General features: G+C 44.2%; 1 protein-coding gene and 1 long non-coding RNA gene across 5 annotated transcripts in view; both read right to left on the reverse strand.

Moving 5' to 3' along the window:
- Nucleotides 1–19399, reverse strand: part of AMPD3 (adenosine monophosphate deaminase 3) — a 61038-nt gene that overhangs the window by 6271 nt on the left and 35368 nt on the right. For all 4 annotated transcript variants that reach the window (XM_040327971.1, XM_040327972.1, XM_040327973.1 and 1 more), the window contains exons 6-11: nucleotides 11690–11819; nucleotides 9212–9406; nucleotides 8145–8276; nucleotides 6441–6604; nucleotides 4347–4473; nucleotides 512–675 (exon numbers count right to left, since the gene is read on the reverse strand). In XM_040327971.1, the coding sequence (XP_040183905.1) occupies nucleotides 512–675; nucleotides 4347–4473; nucleotides 6441–6604; nucleotides 8145–8276; nucleotides 9212–9406; nucleotides 11690–11819 (912 nt within the window). The remainder of the gene's footprint in view (nucleotides 1–511; nucleotides 676–4346; nucleotides 4474–6440; nucleotides 6605–8144; nucleotides 8277–9211; nucleotides 9407–11689; nucleotides 11820–19399) is intronic.
- On the reverse strand, nucleotides 1741–4340 carry LOC120917001. Its single transcript, XR_005744157.1, has 2 exons — nucleotides 2231–4340; nucleotides 1741–2192 (listed from the first exon to the last, which is right to left on the reverse strand). It is a non-coding gene; the product is annotated as an uncharacterized LOC120917001 (long non-coding RNA).

Below are 19399 nucleotides of genomic sequence, written 5' to 3' on the forward strand. Positions count from 1 at the left end.
ATTTCTCTGTGGAATTAACCTTCTGTGATTCTGGTAACTTTCACATGCACAGATGTCAGATCCTCTATGCAGCACAGCTCATACAAGACAGCGAGAAAAAACAAAGACTCATGGTGCAATACTGCTGAACCACGAATACAACAGGCTACAGCTGGTAACAATTGCAAACTCACGAATCCCCAGGAAAAAAGGACACCAATATCACCAATATCACTCCTAAAAAGCCGCTCAGGTTGATGGTCTCCTCATACGGACATAGGATCCGTCAATCCCGTCATTTGGCTTCTCCCCCACGTGTAACGTCACTAGACACGTGTCATGGGTAACTAATGACTAAGTCACTTTTTCTTGGGGATAATGTAATAGACCAAGTGCAACTCATTTTACTATGAGTTGCACTTGGTCTATTACATTATCCATCTGAGCATTTCGAAGTCGATCCTAATATTTTGCTTGGACAGAATCCCTTAAATTTACAATAATCAGTGATATACGGGGAACTGACACTCACTTGCGCAGGTTGTTGAGGATCATAATGTTGGCATACATATAATACAAGTAGTAGCTGTATGGTGGGTTTTGCTCTTGTGTCCACAGGTCGGGGGTGGGGCTCTTGTAAGAGAACATATGTTCATTGTATTTGGACTCATCATCCACACTGTCAAATCCCGTCACCTAGAACAGAAACATCTCATTAGGTTACAGTTTGTGTCCTCTGTATAGTAGTCTGCATTGAGAAGCAATTTTGGTTACAATATAAACTCCTTTGTTAGAACATCCTGATATATTGTCATAAGTATCACTCTTATTTTATAGAAAGAAGTAGAATCCTACTTTACTAACTCAGCAAAAGAGGAAGAGGTAGGATTCTTGTTGAAGTACCTGTAGAAAGGTTAGTTTTCTTCCCTTACTTAAACAGTTGAGAAAGACATAGGGTTCACATTTTACTCATGCAACTGTGGATGGCGTATTTTTCCCCTATCGATTTGGTTGAAGAAGAGTTATGCCGCGTACACACGATCGGAAAATCCGACGGAATGTTGGCTCAAACTTGTGTTGCATACACACGGTCACACAAAATTCCGGCCGTCAAGAACGTGGTGACGTACAAGACGTATGAAGAGCCGAGATCAGTGAACTTCAATAGGCAGTTCGGCTCTTCTGCTTGATTCTGAGCATGCATGTTTTTTTTTGCGCGTCGGAATTGCATACAGACGATTGGAATTTCCGACAAGAACTGTTCTTGATGGAAAATTTGAGAACCAGCTCTCAAATTTTTGTTGTCTGAAATTCCGACAGCAAATGTCCGATGGAGCCTACACACGGTTGGAATTTCCGACAAAAAGCTCCCATCGAACATTTGTTGTTGGAAATTCCGACCGTGTGTACGCGGCATTAGAGTTTCCCTTTTTCTGACATTGCTGTAGATGCGTTACATTTCCCCCCCCTACTGAAACAGTTAAAGAAGAAATAGAGATCTTTTACTAATGCTGCTGTGAAAGAGGTAATGTTCCTCTTTAATGAGAGTTAAAGAGGCAGAGTATCCCTACATCAAATCAGATGCAGTGTCCCCCCTAATGACACAGTTTAGGAAGAAGTAGGGTTCCCTCTTGGGAGATTCCCCCATTATAAAATAGAATTCCCCCTTGGAAATCCCCCACCTCCATAGAAGTAGAGTTCTCCTCCTAGACGTTCCCACCTCAGTAGGAATAGAGATCTCCTCTTAGAAGTTCCTCCTCTCCATAGAAGAAGAGTTCCCATCTTTGAAGTCCCCACTCCATAGAAGTAGAGTTCTCCCCTTAGAAGTTCCAACCTCAGTAGAAGTAGATATCTCCTCTTAGAAGTTCCTCCTCTCCATAGAAGAAGAGTTGACATCTTTGAAGTCTCCACTCCATAGAAGTAGAGTTCTCCCCTTAGAAGTTCCCACCTCAGTAGAAGTAGAGATCTCCTCTTAGAAGTTCCTTCTCTCCATAGAAGAAGAGTTCCGATCTTTGAAGTCCCCACTCCATAGAAGTAGAGTTCTCTCCCCTTAGAAGTTCCCACCTCAGTAGAAGTAGAGCTCTCCTTTTAGAAGTTCCCACCTCAGTAGAAGTAGAGATCTCCTCTTAGAAGTTCCTCCTCTCCATAGAAGAGTTCCCATCTTTGAAGTCCCCACTCCATAGAAGTAGAGTTCTCCCCTTAGAAGTTCCCACCTCAGTAGAAGTAGAGTTCTCCCCTTAGAAGTTCCCACCTCAGTAGAAGTAGAGATCTCCTCTTAGAAGTTCCTCCTCTCCATAGAAGAGTTCCCATTTTTGAAGTCCCCACTCCATAGAAGTAGAGTTCTCCCCTTAGAAGTTCCCACCTCAGTAGAAGTAGAGCTCTCCTTTTAGAAGTTCCCACCTCAGTAGAAGTAGAGATCTCCTCTTAGAAGTTCCTCCTCTCCATAGAAGAGTTCCCATCTTTGAAATACCCACTCCATAGAAGTAGAGTTCTCCCCTTAGAAGTTCCCACCTCAGTAGAAGTATAGATCTCTGCTTAGAAGTTCATCTTCTCCATAGAAGAAGAGCTCCCATCTTTGAAGTCTCCACTCAATAGAAGTAGAGTTCTCTCCTCTCAACCTCAGTAGAAGTAGAGATCTCCTCTTAGAAGTTCCCTTTTTCCATAGAAGAAGAGTTGCCATCTTTGAAGTCCCCACTCCATAAAAGTAGAGTTCTCCTCTTAGAAGTTCCCACCACAGTAGAAGTAGAGTAATCCCTTCAGAATTTCCCCCCGCAGTAGCAAAGTTCTCACCTTAGAAGTTCTCACCTCAGTAGAAGAAGAGTTTTGACTTTAGAAGTTCCCACATCAATAAAAGTAGAGTTCCCATCTTAAAAGTTCCCTCTCCAAAGAAGTACAGTTCTCCCCTTAGACGTTTCTACCTCAGTAGAAGTAGGGATACACTTAGAGGTACCCCCCACATTAGAATAGAGTTCACCTCTTAGAAGTCCCAACTCCATAGAAGTAGAGTTCTCTCCTTAGAAGTTCCAACCTCAGTAGAAGTAGAGATCTCCTCTTAGAAGTTCCTCTTCTCCATAGAAGAAGAGTTGCCATCTTTGAAGTCCCCACCTCAGTAGAAGTAGAGTTCTCCCCTTAGAAGTTCCCCCCTCAGTTGCAGAGTTCTCGTTTTAGAAGTTCCCACCTCAGTAGAAGAGTTTTGACCTTAGAAGGTCCCACATCAGTAAAAGTAGAGTTCCCATCTTAAAAGTTACCTCTCCAAAGAAGTTGAGTTCTCCCCTTAGACGTTTCTACCTCAGTAGAAGTAGGGATACACTTAGAGGTACCCCCCACAGTAGAATAGAGTTTACCTCTTAGAAGTCCTAACTCCATAGAAGTAGAGTTCTCGCCTAAGAAGTCCCCACCTCAGTAGAAGTAGAGATCTCCTCTTAGAAGTTCCTTTCTCCATAGAAGTAGAGTCCCCATCTTAGAAGCTCCTCCTCCAAAGAAGTAAAGTTCTCATTCCCACCTCAGTAGAAGTAGAGATCTCCTCTTAGAATTACCCCCCACAATATAATAAAGTTCACCTCTTAGAAATTCCACCTCCAAAGAAGTAAAGTTCTCACCTTAGAAGTTCCCTCAGCAGAAGTAAAAATCTCTTCTTAGAAATTCCCTCCTCAGTAGTAGAGTTCTCACCTTAGAAGTTCCCACCTTAGTAGAAGTAGAGTTCTCCCTTTAGATGTTTCCACCTCAGTAGAAGCAGAGATCTCCTCTTAGAAGTTCCCACCTCAGTAGAAGTAGAGTTCCCATCTTAGAAGTTCCTTCTCCAAAAAAGTAAAGTTATCCCCTTAGACGGTCCCACCTCAGTAGAAATAGGGATACACTCTTAGAAGTACCCCCAACAGTAGAATAGGGTTCACCTCTTAGAAGTTCACTCCTGCATAAAAGTAGAGCTCTCACCTTAGAAGTTCCCACCTCAACAGAAACAGATTTCTCACCTTAGAAGTTCCCACCTCAGTAGAAGTAGAAATCCCCTCTTAGAAATTCCTCCTATAGTAGAATAGAGTTCACCCTTTAAAAGATGCAGTCTACTTTCTGTACTGCAGGTGGCACTCAACCACAGCGGCATTGCAGAGGGAGAGGAAGTCTATGGTTTCCTGGGTCACTGGGGAAGCTATCCGATTGGATGCTGGCACCACATGAGACACATGTGTTACTGCCGCTGCACCTTCCCAGAAGCTACCCTCCCTCCCAATTAGAGGTAGGGTTCCCCCCTTACAAGTTTCCCTCATTGTTGAATAGAGGTTACCCCTTAAAATGACCCCCCTCAGTAGAAGTAGACTTCCCCCCTCAATAGGAAAGCTGTAGATGTGTTAGGGTTCCCCCTTACTTACATAGTTTAGGAAGAGGTAAAGCTCCTTGTGGTCGGAGGGATTGATTGTGGCCTCAAACAAAGGGAGGAAAATATTTTCCAACATTTTACCAAAGTTGGGAAGGATTTTCTTCGAACTGAAGATATCACTGCAAGACACAAAGGAGATACAAGGTCATAGCATCTATATACAGTCATACATCAATAAATATACAGTCATACATCCACATACAGTCATCTATCCATACATGGCCATACCTTCCATGAAAGTTATACAGCACATCCATCCATGTTACGGCCATACGTTCATCCATACAAGGTCATACCGTCTAGTGGTGGCTGGTGCTCAATTTTCTTGGGGTGGCGGCCCATGGCCCCCAGCCAGCCAGCCACCCCCCTCCCAGCCAGCCAGACACCCCCCTCCTAGCCAGCCTGACATCCCCCACCCCACCCCACCCTGTCGCTCACCAGGCTCTCCCACCAGCCCCGCACTTACCCGATCCAGGTCATGGCTTTGGCGGCTTACCCCCGAGTCCCAGCAGTTGCTTCTTCTCCCGGCCAAACAGGACTTAGGACTCACGGCTAATCGGTTTTTAGGACTCGCTTCCTGATTGGCCGGGAGATGAAACGGGAAGCCAACTGGGTGGGCTCCGGGCTCAGTGCTCTGTGCCCCAAGCCCACCCCTTTTTGAAGCCAATTAGAGCCTCAGGTTGTATTCATGTGCTTCAGAAAAAATAAAAAACATTGGAATCCATGTGTCCGGCGCCCTGCATGTAGATCAGGTGCCGGGCGCATGGATTAGCACACCTCCCATCTTTTTGAGATGGAAATGAGGGACACCATCAGAAAAAGTATGCAGGCATAGGACACACCCCTTACCACGCCCCCTTAAAGGAGAATTGTACAAAAAAAACATGATTGGTAAAACCCACAAGTGCTTTTTTTACCACTACTATTCCTTTATATTGGATTTTGGAATTTACAAATGCAGCAATTTTGAAATCAGATGAAATGTTTAGCGCTGGGAAACACTTTTTGATAGATAAAAAGTGCATTTTATATACAGTTGTATAGATCAGACCAAACTGAGGGACAAATGAGGAGACAGAGGGACAGTCAGGGACAGTCCCTCGAAATCAGGGATAAATGGGAGCTATTGGATTAGGGGGGCGTTGGGTGTAAAGGGTGAATGCATAGGAGGGACATGGAGTAAGATGATGATAAAACATCATGCACAGCATGTGCTATGGTAAAAGAGGGAGTTTGGGGATGCTGGGTGTAAAGAGTGTATAATAATATTATCATAAAATATCATTGTAACGGAACTATGTATTCTGCCTGGACATCTATAATCCTCATGCAGTGAGGCCTACAAAGGGTTAATTGTAGAGTGACTCTTTCACTCCTAAATTCTAATGTCCCCCTTTCTTCAGCTAATTGACTCTCCTTTGTGTAGTTAACAGTCTCCTGTCAGGTGTATGCTGATGGGATTATCTGTGAGTGTGTATTGTTCTAAAGGTTAATTGAATTCTATTGAGAAAGGAATGTGTCTGATCAGGTCATGTTAAATGGGTCTCGGGGCCGAAACGTCTAGATACTGATTAAGTGATTAATTCAAGGAGATGTCATTATTTTAAAGTATCTGTATTGAAGCCCCCCTCACTGTGTGAGGAGGGGGGGGCGGAGAGTTTCATTGTTCCTGTAACAGCTTGTAACCACATATAAGCTAGGTGAATGTACCATTAAAAATTCTGTCTTTTTTGGCCCTTCAAAACGCAGCCTCGTCTCGTTCTTGAAAGGGGATGCTATGGGACTATTATTCTGCTCCTTTTACAGCTGAGCCTGACTCTCTCTCTCTGGATATTGTGGATGGGATGATACCGGTTTTACTTGCATACAGCAATTTGCCAGGGAAAAGGACGTCTCCAACGGCTGATACCCTCTCACTACCTGGGTAGCCGTTGCAATCATGTATATAAAGATGCTAAAAGACGACTTCTGGATGAACGATATGATTGTATAGGGGGGCCCTTTAGGAAGCGCCTTCTCTCCCCCCCCCTCCCCCATTTCCCCCAATCATAGGAGAGGCACACAGAAAGTTCCCAGATGGACTTACAAGATACGGGGCACCTGGATCATCCATCGCATGTTGGGCGAGTACACTTTGTGTTGGATGAACCAGCGGGCCAGCGAGTTCCATTCATCAGGGGAGCGGCCGTAGATGGATAACCGCGGCTCTGTAAACTGGTACTTGCTTTCCTCCAACTCCTGGCCCACTTCCTGAAGGCAAATAAAAATAAAAAATCATCATTAAACCCACTCATGTTTTTTTTTTATTACTTTTCCTTCATACTGGTTTCTCAAAACAACAAATGCAATCATTAAGAGGCTGGAAGAACATTTGAAGAACTATATGTCCATTGTCCAGTGAAGCTACATGTTCTGCATGTTCACTGCTTTTTTTTTTCCAGATCAAATGTTTTTCATTCATACAGAACAGAGTAAAATGAGAAAAACACTGCATTATGGCCACTAGATGGCGCTGATGATCGTAATAAATACTCATAATCCACAGCTTCATCTAGTGGCCATAATACGCTATTTTCCAGATTCACTCTATTTGGAATAAATGTAAAACGTAGGCTCATTGGTTGAGGTGGGGAGGGGAGGCTCATTTATGGAGGTGGGGTGGGAAGACTCATTGATGGCGGTGGGGAGGGAAGGCTAATTGACAGAGGTGGGGGGAGGGAAGGATCATTGATGGAGTTGGGGACCAGGGAAGGATCATTGATGGTGGTAGGGAGGGAAGGCTAATTGATGGAGGTGGGGGGAGGGAAGGATCATTGATGGAGGTGGGGGGAGGGAAGGATCATTGATGGAGGTGGGGAGGGAAGGATCATTGATGGAGGTGGGGAGGAAAGGATCATTGATGGAGGTGGGGGAGGGAAGGATCATTGATGAAGGTGGGGAGGGAAGGCTAATTGATGGAGGTGGGGGAGGGAAGGATCATTGATGGAGGTGGGGGGAGGGAAGGATCATTGATGGAGGTGGGGAGGGAAGGATCATTGATGGAGGTGGGGAGGGAAGGATCATTGATGGAGGTGGGGAGGAAAGGATCATTGATGGAGGTGGGGGAGGGAAGGATCATTGATGGAGGTGGGGAGGGAAGGATCATTGATGGAGGTGGGGAGGGAAGGATCATTGATGGAGGTGGGGAGGGAAGGATCATTGATGGAGGTGGGGAGGGAAGGATCATTGATGGAGGTTATCAGTGTCCACAGCCAAACACGTCTGCAATGGGCATGTGAGAATCAGAACTGGACCACAGAGTAATGGAAGAAGGCGGCCTGGTCTGTGGAATTCAAGAATGTTTTGATAAACACAAGTCCAAGGTATTTACTTGGCCTCCAGATCTCAATCCATTTGAGTATCTGTGGGATGTGCTGGAAAAACAAGTCTGATCCACGGAGGCCCCACCTCCCAACTTACAGGACCTAAAGGATCTGCTACTCAAAGCCTGGTGCAAGATACTTCAATATACCTTCAGAAGTCTGGTGGAGCTCAATGCTCTGATGGGTTATGGTGGTGGTGGGTGGGTCATAATGTTATAGCTAATCAATGTTTGTATCTTTTATATTTTACATTTCTCACCTGAAAATGTTTTTTGTAACCTAAATCTAAAATAAAAAGATGGTTATAATGTGTTGGTATAGTTTTTTTTTTTTTTTAAAGATATATGACCTTAAAATTGTATATACTATATTACTACCTTACAAGACCTCATTATTTTATGGACACAAGTTCCTTCTCGTATCCTTACCTTGATAATTCGGGCAAAATACTCCCCCTCTATGTAGTTCTCTGTCTTCAGATACAAATCACGCAGCTCGCTGGCCCCCACAGGGTTGTATTTGGCGTTGAACTTGTCAAAACGATGAAATGTCTGACGTCCCTGCAAAGAAAAACTCAAATTTGTGAGTCTTTTAAAATTATGTCTTAAAAAGGGCAAGATGCTTAGAGGGTAATAATCCTTTTTTTTTTGGGTTATATGTGATAGAATGAGATAAGTAAACACAGAGGGGCAGATCCACAAAAGAATTACGCTGCCTGAAATTGAGAAGCGGGGGGGGCCTTTACAAAAATAGAAGAAATAAAGAAAAATATATATAAAAAAGGGGGGTAGTCATCTGGGGCCCTTTAATAATAATAATAATAATAATATTTTTTATATTATATATATATAAATATATATATATATATATATATATATATATATATATATATATATATATATATAATATATATAAATAAATAAATAAATAAAAATATATAAAAAAATGATTTTCTTTTTTTTAAAAAAAAAGGGGGATTGTCATCCGGGTCATCCGGGGACCTCCGGACCTAAAAGAAATTGGCCCTTTAATAAAAAATAAAATAATTTTTTTTTTTTTTTTTTTCATAAAAATAAAAAATAAAAAAAAGGGGGGTTGCCATCTGGTGCCCTGGGGGCCTCCGGGCCCCTTGGGACCTACGGACCCCTTACAGGTGTACTGCCTGTACCACCCTGATGACGTCCCTGGGTACCTATAGGCCATAAATCATGACTGTGTACAACTGCCAGACGACATAAGCTATAATACGAGAGCCGGAGCGGAAATTCAAAACGCCAATACACTGTTCACAGGAAATTGTCAGTAGAGAGAATGTTAACTGTAGAAGGATAAGAAACAGACGCCTCTATAAATACAACTACTACTTGGGACACGACTTGTTCCCACACTTCAGACCACAAGAACTTAAGACTACATGCAGTTAGGGTGACGTGACTTGCTCTTTTATGGCTGTTGCTTTGCCTATAAGGGAGTAAAAAAAAAATATATGTCTTACCGCATGCACATCCAGAGAGTCAACAGTGAGGTCATATGGATCCATGTGAAGGCTCTCAAATAGCTCCTTCAGGGTCATCTTCTGCCCATTCTTCTCAGCCACTACCCGCTCGGGTTCTGTGCGATATGTGTGTTTGATGAAGCGCAGGAGATGCTTTTGGTTCATACAGGCTGCAGCGTGGATATGAGTGTCCACCTGTGTTAGACAAAACTAGGGGGTCATTGATGGCGGCTACATACCGTACATTGAAGAACATTGAAGGTGACTACTTACTGTACATTGGAAAATATTGAAGGTGACTGCATACAGTACATTGGAGAACATTGAAGGTGACTGCATACAGTACATAGAAGAACATTGAAGCTCACTAACTACAGTCCATTGAAAATAATAAAGGTGACTACTAGGGTTGTCCCGATACCACTTTTTTGAGACCGAGTACAAGTACCGATACTTTTTTTGAAGTACTCGCCGATACCGAATACCGATACTTTTTTTTTTTTTTTCCCACAATTTTTATTTTTTACTATTTTTTTTTTTAGGGGGGGGGGGGGTAGTGTTCATGTGTTTTTTTATTATTATTATTATTTACATTTTAATTTTTTAATTATTTATTGCAATTTTTTTTTTCTGTTGGGGGGAGCTTTGGTGAGATATCAGGGGTCTTAACAGACCTCTGATATCTCCCTTTGAGACAGAGAAAGGGACTAAGGATAGTCCCTTTCTCAGCTGCACTGAAAATGAATGGAGAGAAGACAGAGGCTCCTATCCATTCATAAACTGAAACATTGTAAACACAGGTTACGATGTTTCAGTTATATGAATGAACAGAGTCAGTGATCACTGACCGTTCATTCAGAAAAGGTAGGAGCCGGGTTCAGCGGCTCCTACCGCCGCTCTCCATCCTGACAGAGGGGGTGGAGGAGAAGGACATGGAGAGTGACACCACGGAGGGGGGACACGGAGCATGGAGGGGGACAGCGGAGCATGAAGGAGGACAGCAGCGGCACGGAGGGGGACAGCAGCGGCACGGAATGGGACAGCAGAGGCACGGAGGGGGAGAGCAGCAGCACGGAGGGGGAGAGCAGCGGGACAGTGGGGGACAACAGCGGCACGGAATGGGGCAGCAGCGGCATGGAGGGGGTGAGCAGCGGCACGGAGGGGGAGAGCAGCGGGACAGTGGGGGACAACAGCGGCACGGAATGCAGAACGGATGGGGGAACTGGAGGAGGATACAGGGAAAATCAGGTTTCGGGTAAAGTATCGGAGCATTTACCCCGAGTACAAGTACTCAGGGAAATGCTTAGTATCGGTCCCGATACCAATACTAGTATCGGTATCGGAACAACCCTAGTGACTACATACAGTATATTGGATAATATTTGCCATTTATGTTTGGATTAGGTAACATTTGCATGTTTGTAGGCTCTTCCATGACCTGGCTGATGTTCCAGGACCAGGGCAACAAAGGTCTATCAGAATGGCATTGAACCAATATATATTGTTTCATCAGCAACAGATCTGTAGCTATCATATCCCCCCTCCCCCCTCCTCCTCCTCCAAAGGTGAAAACACGCAAGTCCATCCAATGCAAACATAAATGTTTGAATGAAAACCTTTTTATGAAGAGGTAATTTAGAGTCTATGTAGGCAGCTGCAGTCTTTTTTCTCCACCGTAGGTGGCGCTTGTTCCGAGCGGTTCTGTATCTGGAGGGGAAGTCAAAGCAACTTTAGTTTCTCTAGAGTTCCCTCAATGCCCTGGAGCTGTGTTCCAGTTGGCTAAGCTGCATCTAGGTGGCCATCTTGGGCCATGCCGAGTCTTTTTAAGTCCCTGCCCCAAGTTTTGATGCGCATTTGCAAAGTGGCTAGTGTAGGGAGAGCATACCCATCTGCCGGGAACAGCACTAGCAGCAATGAGAGGTTCTTTAGGAGTAGAGAAAGCTCAGGGCCTACATCTACACGACAGCAAGCTCCCTTCTGGGTTGGACCGGCCAAGTTGCATTCCACCCCCTTGGCAAGCTCTGTCTTCGGTTTCGGGCCTATCACCACTGACTCTCCACGACAAAAACTGTAGGTTCCTGATCTTGTGAGCTCCCCTGTCGGGCTGTTGTACTGTTTTGCAAGTTCTTCAATACATCTGTTACTGCATCCCAGGCCTTTGTGCATTTACTGCCACTGCACCACACTGCAGCTACCCAACATCTAGGTCATTAATGCATAGCTAGTCCCATCTAATATTTTTAGACAGCTTTACTTTAGTTCTAATCAAGATTTGTCTGGAACTTTCTACATAACCAGACAATGGTCCTCCATCACAACACCCATCTGCTTATCCACAGCAACTATTCTGGCTGCACACACTCCTTCATACATTGAGGTCCTATTTATGAGGATAAAATAATTGATTTAATTGATTTAATAAGTGAACCCTGGCTTGTACCCAAGGAATTTAGTTAAGCCCCTGCACAGGGTACGAACCTTCCTGACGTTATAAAAATCACGGTGGGGCACACTTTTCAGCTCCTTCAGTTCTGACATTTCGTTCAACATCTCATGGAGTTTAAACTTGGAGCCCAGGAAGTTCAACCTACGGTGACAGTAGGTCTTTCTGTGGGGGAGACAATTTAATAAAACATCAGATACAAGAGCATGTGTGTACAGTGTTGACTTGGGTTGGACCAAGTTATCAGAATAAAGTTATTACAACAATCAGAGCTGGTTTGAAGCACCTCATACACAGAGGAACTCATTCTTTGTCACGTTCTCTTTCAAATGTCTCCCTCCTTGACACCTAAGGCAGGGTGAATAGCACATTCAACACAGGCTTGCTCCACGACGAGGAGAGAGACGTCCCCCAAGGAGCAGTGTCATAAAAAACTGCCTTTTGTTCCCACCTGTTAGATTTTGAATTTATTACTATTTTATGTGATAAAAGTTTCTGAGAATCAATATTTAAACATGGTAATTTTGAAGGTTGCTGAGACGAAGAGAAAGGTCATTTGCTGTGTAGGTTACATCTATTCTTAAAGTTCTACGTCAAGACAATGGGTGGAGTAATGTTACGCAATTGACACAAGTGGGTGTTACGTTTATGACAGTAACATCACCTTTCTTGGAGCTATTCTAAATGTAAATATGCTTAGCTTGGCTTTTAGAACAGTATAAGAATCCATGTGGTTTGAGTAGCTAGTTAGGACCTCGGGGGTCAACCGACCCTGCAGGGAGATGAGGGTAGGGCATACACACGGTTAGAATTTGCGATGGAAAAAGTCAGTCTGACTTTTTCCATCAGAAATTCAGATCGTGTGTACAGGGCATTAGTAGGAATCATCATCTTATTTCACCTTTCTAGCTTACTATATTTATTGTAATATGTTTCCTTTTCAAATTCAGATCATTTGTTGTGTTATTTCACTTTGTTATAATTTTTTTTAGATTAGTGAAATTTGTTACTATTGTGATTTGGAAAGTCGGATACATCCGAATCTCCGAATTCCGAATTCATCACAATTTCGATTCGTAACTAACTAATTGCACCTGTCTATTCTCCATGGAAGTAGGATAAATGACTGAGGTGTCCATCTGTAAAAGTGAAACTTTCATTCTGGCCTTATAGGAGGAGTAGAAACACAGAAAAATCTCATATAAATATAAAAAAGCTGGTGGTGCCCATCCAAACCTATTTTAAGAACTCAAATTGTACTCATGTACTCCTAATTTCATTTATATAATATAACATTTTTGTTTAAAAAAATACACTGTTCCCTAGAGTCCCCACGTGTTCCTTTGCTATTCACTTTCGATCCCTGATAATATGTTGGGAAGTCATGATTGTTTAGTTGCGAGGCCAGGGATTGCAGAAGAAAATGAGGTCACCTGCCATTCTTCCATTTTGTTCCTGACCGAACCAGACAAACCAGTTGGTTAAACTTTTACGACTGTGAAGACTACAGAAGCAGCTGAGGCTGGATCCCTGATGAGTTTATAAAAAGTTACTCAAGCCTGTCGTAATAATGTGCCAAGGGGTGGATCAAGGGTTCCAGGCTCCCGGCCAGCTGCCTTGCCAAGAGCAAGCCATTCTCCTCCCAAACAAAAAAAGCTTTATGAGAAACTTGTCGGGACAGTCTCCTCTTTGTCTATGTCATTATACAAGTTACGATGGCCGTCAGCAAAGAACTCGGATTAGAAAATCATTCATCGTGGTGTTTTCCTATATCATCCTGGGAACATTGAGGATAATTGGTTGGTATGGCAGTCCTCCAACGCTAAAGACTTGGTTGGTGTCCACCAATAATAGAAGGAGTTTCTTCATGTAGCTAGGAATCTATGTGGGAGAGTTCCTTATTAAAACATTCTGGCAAATTAGGCTTCATTTCCATGGACGTTTTAAAAAACGGGCTGTAAAGCTAGTACAGACGCCAGGAAAAAAAAACTGTGTTTTTACCGCAATTTTTCCCGCGTTTTGCGCTAGTTTTCAGCCGCGTTTTTCTGTTCCTATTCAAAATCAATGGTTTCCTATTGAGCGGCGCTTTCCTTTCTTGAATTCAAAAGACCACCAAGAAAAAAAAACACAAAAAAAAGCATGCAGTTGTTAAACTCTCCTAATCTCTGATGTGGTCTCCTGCTGACCACATACCCACTAACCGATACAGTTGTTTGGGTTCAAGTACGTCCAGAGTACCTTCCTGTGAGCCCAGGGTGCCAAGGCTCCAGCACCCTGGACTCAAAGGAGACTGGTGTTTTGCTATATCATCCTGGGCACATTAAAGCGGTGGTTCACCCTCCTTCACATCATTCTAGCATTACATTCGGCATCGTAGCGCGAGCTACAGTATGCCGGTCTTACATTTTTTATCCCCGTACTCACTGTGCTATTGCACATTGAAGATTCCGACTCCCGCGGGGAATGGGCGTGCCTATGGAGAGGGAGGATGATTGACGGCCGGCTCTGGCACGTCACGCTCCCCGAAGACAGCCGGAGTAGGTCTCGGCTCTTCACGGCGCCTGCGCACAGGCTATGCGCAGGCGCCGTGAAGAGCCAAGCCTATTTCGGCTATTTCCGGAGAAGCGTGACGTGCCAGGGCCGGCCGTCAATCACCTTCTCTCACCATAGGAACGCCCATTCCCCGGAATCTTCAATGTACAATAGCACAGTGAGTACGGGGATAAAAAATGTAAGACCGGCATACTGTAGCTCGCGCTACGATGCCGAATTGTATGCTAGAATAAAATTTTTTTTTTTTTTTTTTTTTAATAGGGTGAACCCCCGCTTTAAGGATAATTGGTTGGTATGGTAGTCTTTCACGTTCAACCCTAAAGACTTGGTTGGTGTCCACCAAGAATAGAAGTTGTGTTATTCACGTAGCTAGGAATCCATGTGGGAGAGTTCTGGCAAATTATTCGGCATCTAACCAAACTGACCTAGATCATGTATGCAAAGACAGTATTTCTATTCCCCTTCAGGAACAAAGACTGATCTAATAAGTTCTATATAAGGGTCGAAAAATGTCTATAAATTGTATATAGATGTGATGAAAAACAATGTCTTGTAAAAATTGATGGTTTTTCTGCTTGGCCATGGTTCCCCTTTTTGAAGGTGAATTAGAAGGTCATATGGCTGTTTCTATTTTAGAATATATGGAAATTTGGGGTATTCTGGGTATTCTGGGACCAGAAAGAGTGCAAAGATCAGTAGCTAGATTAACGGTTATGTTGGACCACAGCTACAAGGAAAAGCCAACTGACCTGGATTCATTCAGACAAAGCCAAAGCGTAGGCAAAAGAAGTGTGGTTTGAAGAAGCACTGTGGTCAGTGTGAAACGCGTCACCTCCTGGGTTCGGGCCTTTTTCTTGTTGGCTTTAACTTGCTATTTTGGAATAAAGACGTTGGAACCTTCCTTTGGTGTGCAGCCGTTCTTCTCTTCCTGTTGATCATCGGCAGCGAGCCGTGGCTTGCACCCAGAACATCTGGACTGTAGTGATTGCTCACCTGGAGCGGCACTTTCCTTTCTTGAATTCAAAAGACCACCAAGAAAAAAAAAAAACACACAAAAAAAACTCATAGCTTGCAGTTGCGAAACTCTCTTATTTCTGATGTGGTCTCCTGCTGACCGCATACGCACTAACTGATACAGTTGTTTGGGTTCAAGTACGTCCAGACAGCTTCCTGTGAGCCCAGGGTGCCAAGGCTCCAGCACCCTGGACTCAAAGGAGACTGGTGTTTTGCTATATCCTCCTGGGCACATTGAGGATAATTGGTTGGTATGGTAGTCCTCCAACTCTAAAGACTTGGTTGTTGTCCACCAAGAATAGAAGTTGTGTTTTCTCATGTAGGTAAGAATCCATGTCTCCTGCTGACCACATACACACTAACCGATACAGTTGTTTGGGTTCAAGTACGTTCAGAGTTCCTTCCTGTGAGCCCAAGGTGCCAAGGCTCCACCACCCTGGACTCAAAGGAGACTGGTGTTTTTCTATACCATCCTGGGCACATTGAGGATAATTGGTTGGTATGGTAGTCCTCCAACCCTAAAGACTTGGTTGGTGTCCACCAAGAATAGAAGTTGTGTTTTCTCATGTAGCTAGGAATCCATGTCTCCTGCTGACCACATACGCACTAACCGATACAGTTGTTTGGGTTCAAGTACGTCCAGACAGCTTCCTGTGAGCCCAAGGTGCCAAGGCTCCAGAACCCTGGACTCAAAGGAGACTGGTGTTTTGCTATATCATCCTGGGCACATTGAGGATAATTGGTTGGTATGGTAGTCCTCCAACTCTAAAGACTTGGTTGGTGTCCACCAAGAATAGAAGTTGTGTTTTCTCATGTAGCTAGGAATCCATGTCTCCTGCTGACCACATACGCACTAACCGATACAGTTGTTTGGGTTCAAGTACGTCCAGACAGCTTCCTGTGAGCCCAGGGTGCCAAGGCTCCAGCACCCTGGACTCAAAGGAGACTGGTGTTTTGCTATATCATCCTGGGCACATTGAGGATAATTGGGTGGTATGGTAGTCCTCCAACCCTAAAGACTTGGTTGGTGTCCACCAAGAATAGAAGTTCAAGTACGTCCAGAGTACCTTCCTGTGAGCCCAGGGTGCCAGGACTCCACCACCCTGGACTTATAGGAGACTGCTGCAGTGGCAGTGATCTCTGCAGCATTTTGGATCTGTCCTCCACTGACGAAAAAAGAGGGCAAAGCGGACTTGTGAGGTCACTGGACAAGACCGACAAGGAAATAAAAATGTAGTTCTGGCTGTACTTCTACTCAGGAGACGAGGTCTGCCAAGTCTGTCCTGCTGTGATGCTTCCAAGAAGTTTATTAGCTGCTGCTTGGCCTGCTCTCCCTGAGCTGCGCAGCAAAAACTTGTAAACAACCCAACAAGCCTGCGTCCTTGTGAACGTTGCTTGTCATCGCCTCCCGGGCTCATTACTTTCACTCTATTTCAATCACTTTCTATCCACCAGGAATCTCCAATAACATCACAAGCAGGGCTTTCTTCAGCGGGAATGAGGAGAAACGCAGTTCCGGCACCTCCACTACTAAATGTATGTAATGGCAAGAGGTGCTGGGGTATACTGGAGGGTCTGTTGTTGCTGGCTGCTGGGGGACCTATTGCCATTGGGGGGAGAACTACCGTTGTGGGGGGGGTGTCAATTGTTGCTGGAGGGTCTGTTGTTAATGCCTGCTGAGGGACATATTGCCATCATTGGGGTGAGATCTACTGTTGTCGGGGAGGGGGGGGGGGTCAATTGCTGCTGGGGAGGTCTATTGTTGCTGGTTAGGGATCTATTGTTGCTAGAAGGGGGTTAATTCTTGCTGGCGGTGACCTACTTTGAAGGGAGGGAGCCAATGTTGCCGATGGCTAGAGGGTCTGTTTTTGATGGCTGCTGAGGGACATATTGCCATTGGGGGGAGAGGAGATCTACTGTTGTAGGGGGGGGTCAATTGCTGCTGGGGAGGTCTATTGTTGCTGGTGAGGGATCTATTGTTGCTGGAAGGGGGTTAATTCTTGCTGGGGGTGACCTACTTTGGAGGGAGGGATCCATTGTTGCCGATGGCTAGAGGGTCTGTTTTTGATGGCTGCTGAGGGACATATTGCCATTGGGGGAGAGGAGATCTATTGTTGTGGGGGGGGGGTCAATTGCTGCTGGGGAGGTCTATTGTTGCTGTGAGGGATCTATTGTTGCTGGAAGGGGGTCAATTGTTGCTGGGGGTGACCTACTTTGAAGGGAGTGGTCCATTGTTGCCGGTGGCTAGAGGGTCTGTTGTTGATGGCTGCTGAGGGACATATTGCCATTGGGGGAGGGGAGCTCTACTGTTGTGGGGGGGGGGTCAATTGCTGCTGGGGAGGTCTTTTGTTGCTGGAAGGGGGTCAATTGTTGCTGGGCGTGACCTACTTTGGAGAGAGGGGTCCATTGTTGCTGGTGGCTAGAGGGTCTGTTGTTGATGGCTGCTGAGGGACATATTGCCATTGGGGGGGGGGGAGATCTTCTGTTGTGGGGGGGGTGTAAATTGTTGCAGGTGACGTCTATTACTGCTGATATGGATCTGTTGTTGTTGGGGTTTATTTATTGTTGCTGGCGAGGTACAGGTATTTTGTTGCAGGGGGGGTCCGTTGTTGTTACGGTGGATCTATTCTTGCTGTGTTTTATTGCAGGGGGCATTTTGTTGCAGGGGATCTATTGTTGCTGGGGGGGGGATCCGTTGTTCATGACTGCAGGGGATCTATTTTACTGCTTTTCTTGATATAATTTACAAATTCCATACAAATTAGTTAGTGCCACAAAATAATCAAAAAAGGGGTGGAACCAAGGGACAGTGCTCGGAGGTGAGTAGGAGGCGGAGACAAGGAAAAATCATATTTTATTTTTGAAGCTTTATACGAGGTTACGGAGATTTATTATTAGCCATGTGACTAATTTTTGCTAAGTTCAGCTGAAAATAACTCACTTATTGAGAATATTTGTATCCTGGCGTGCTAGCTTTGTATTGAGCCTTATGCATCCATAACTTAAAGTGATTGGAAACGATCACCTTGTAAAACAACCCATTCTGTTTAAAATTGAAATGAAAGGAAAAACATCTTTGCACAGATATAAAAAAGAAAAATTATAAATACCTTTTTTAATAAGTGATCACATCCCCTCTATTCTCAGCTGAATACAATCTGGGGAGAGGAGAAACAGCAGCACACCGAGCTTCCTAGTGAATGGCTGTGCTGTCAAGTTCTCCAACCTGTCAGAAACCCCAACCGCTTAACTTCCGGTTTATTTAAAACCAGCAGTAATTGGAGTTTTTGACGAATTGGTGGTTGGATATTATTAGCGGAGATTCTTACTCCGCTCCGACACTAGCCAAAAAAATGGCCGCCTCCTCCGAGGCGGCGACAACTTTGTCCTCGTTAGCCGCTGTGCTGTCAAAACAGCTCAGTCTTCCTGTACCGGACTCTATTCGGTTGTCGGTGTTTTGTGTCCAACCACCAATTCGTCAAAATCTCTGATTACTGAAGGTTTTAACCACTTAAGACCTGGACCATTATGCAGGTTAAGGACCTTGTCCCTTTTTGCGATTCGGCACTGCGTCGCTTTAACTGACAATTGCGCGGTCGTGCGACGTGGCTCCCAAACAAAATGGGCGTCCTTTTTTCCCACAAATAGAGCTTTCTTTTGGTGTTATTTGATCACCTCTGCGGTTTTTATTTTTTGCGCTATAAACAAAAATAGAGCGACAATTTTGAAAAAAATTCTATATTTTTTACTTTTTGCTGTAATAAATATCCCCCAAAAATATATAAAAAAAACATATTTTATACTCAGTTAAGGCCGATACGTATTCTTCTACTTATTGTTGGTAAAAAAAAAATCGCAATAAGCGTTTATCGGTTGGTTTGCGCAAAGTTTATAGCGTTTACAAAATAGGGGATAGTTTTATGGCATTTTTATTATTAATTTTTTTTTACTACTAATGGCGGCGATCAGCGATTTTTTTCGTGACTGCGACATTATGGCGGACACATCGGACAATTTTGACACATTTTTGGGTCCATTGTCATTTTCACAGCGAAAAGTGCTATAAAAATGCACTGATTACTGTGAAAATGACAATGGCAGGGAAGGGGTTAACCACTAGGTGGCGCTAAGGGGTTAAGTGTGCCCTAAGGGAGTGATTCTTACTGTAGGGGGCGTGG

Source organism: Rana temporaria, chromosome 11, assembly GCF_905171775.1.
Source record: "Rana temporaria chromosome 11, aRanTem1.1, whole genome shotgun sequence".
Taxonomy (NCBI): Eukaryota; Metazoa; Chordata; class Amphibia; order Anura; family Ranidae; genus Rana; species Rana temporaria.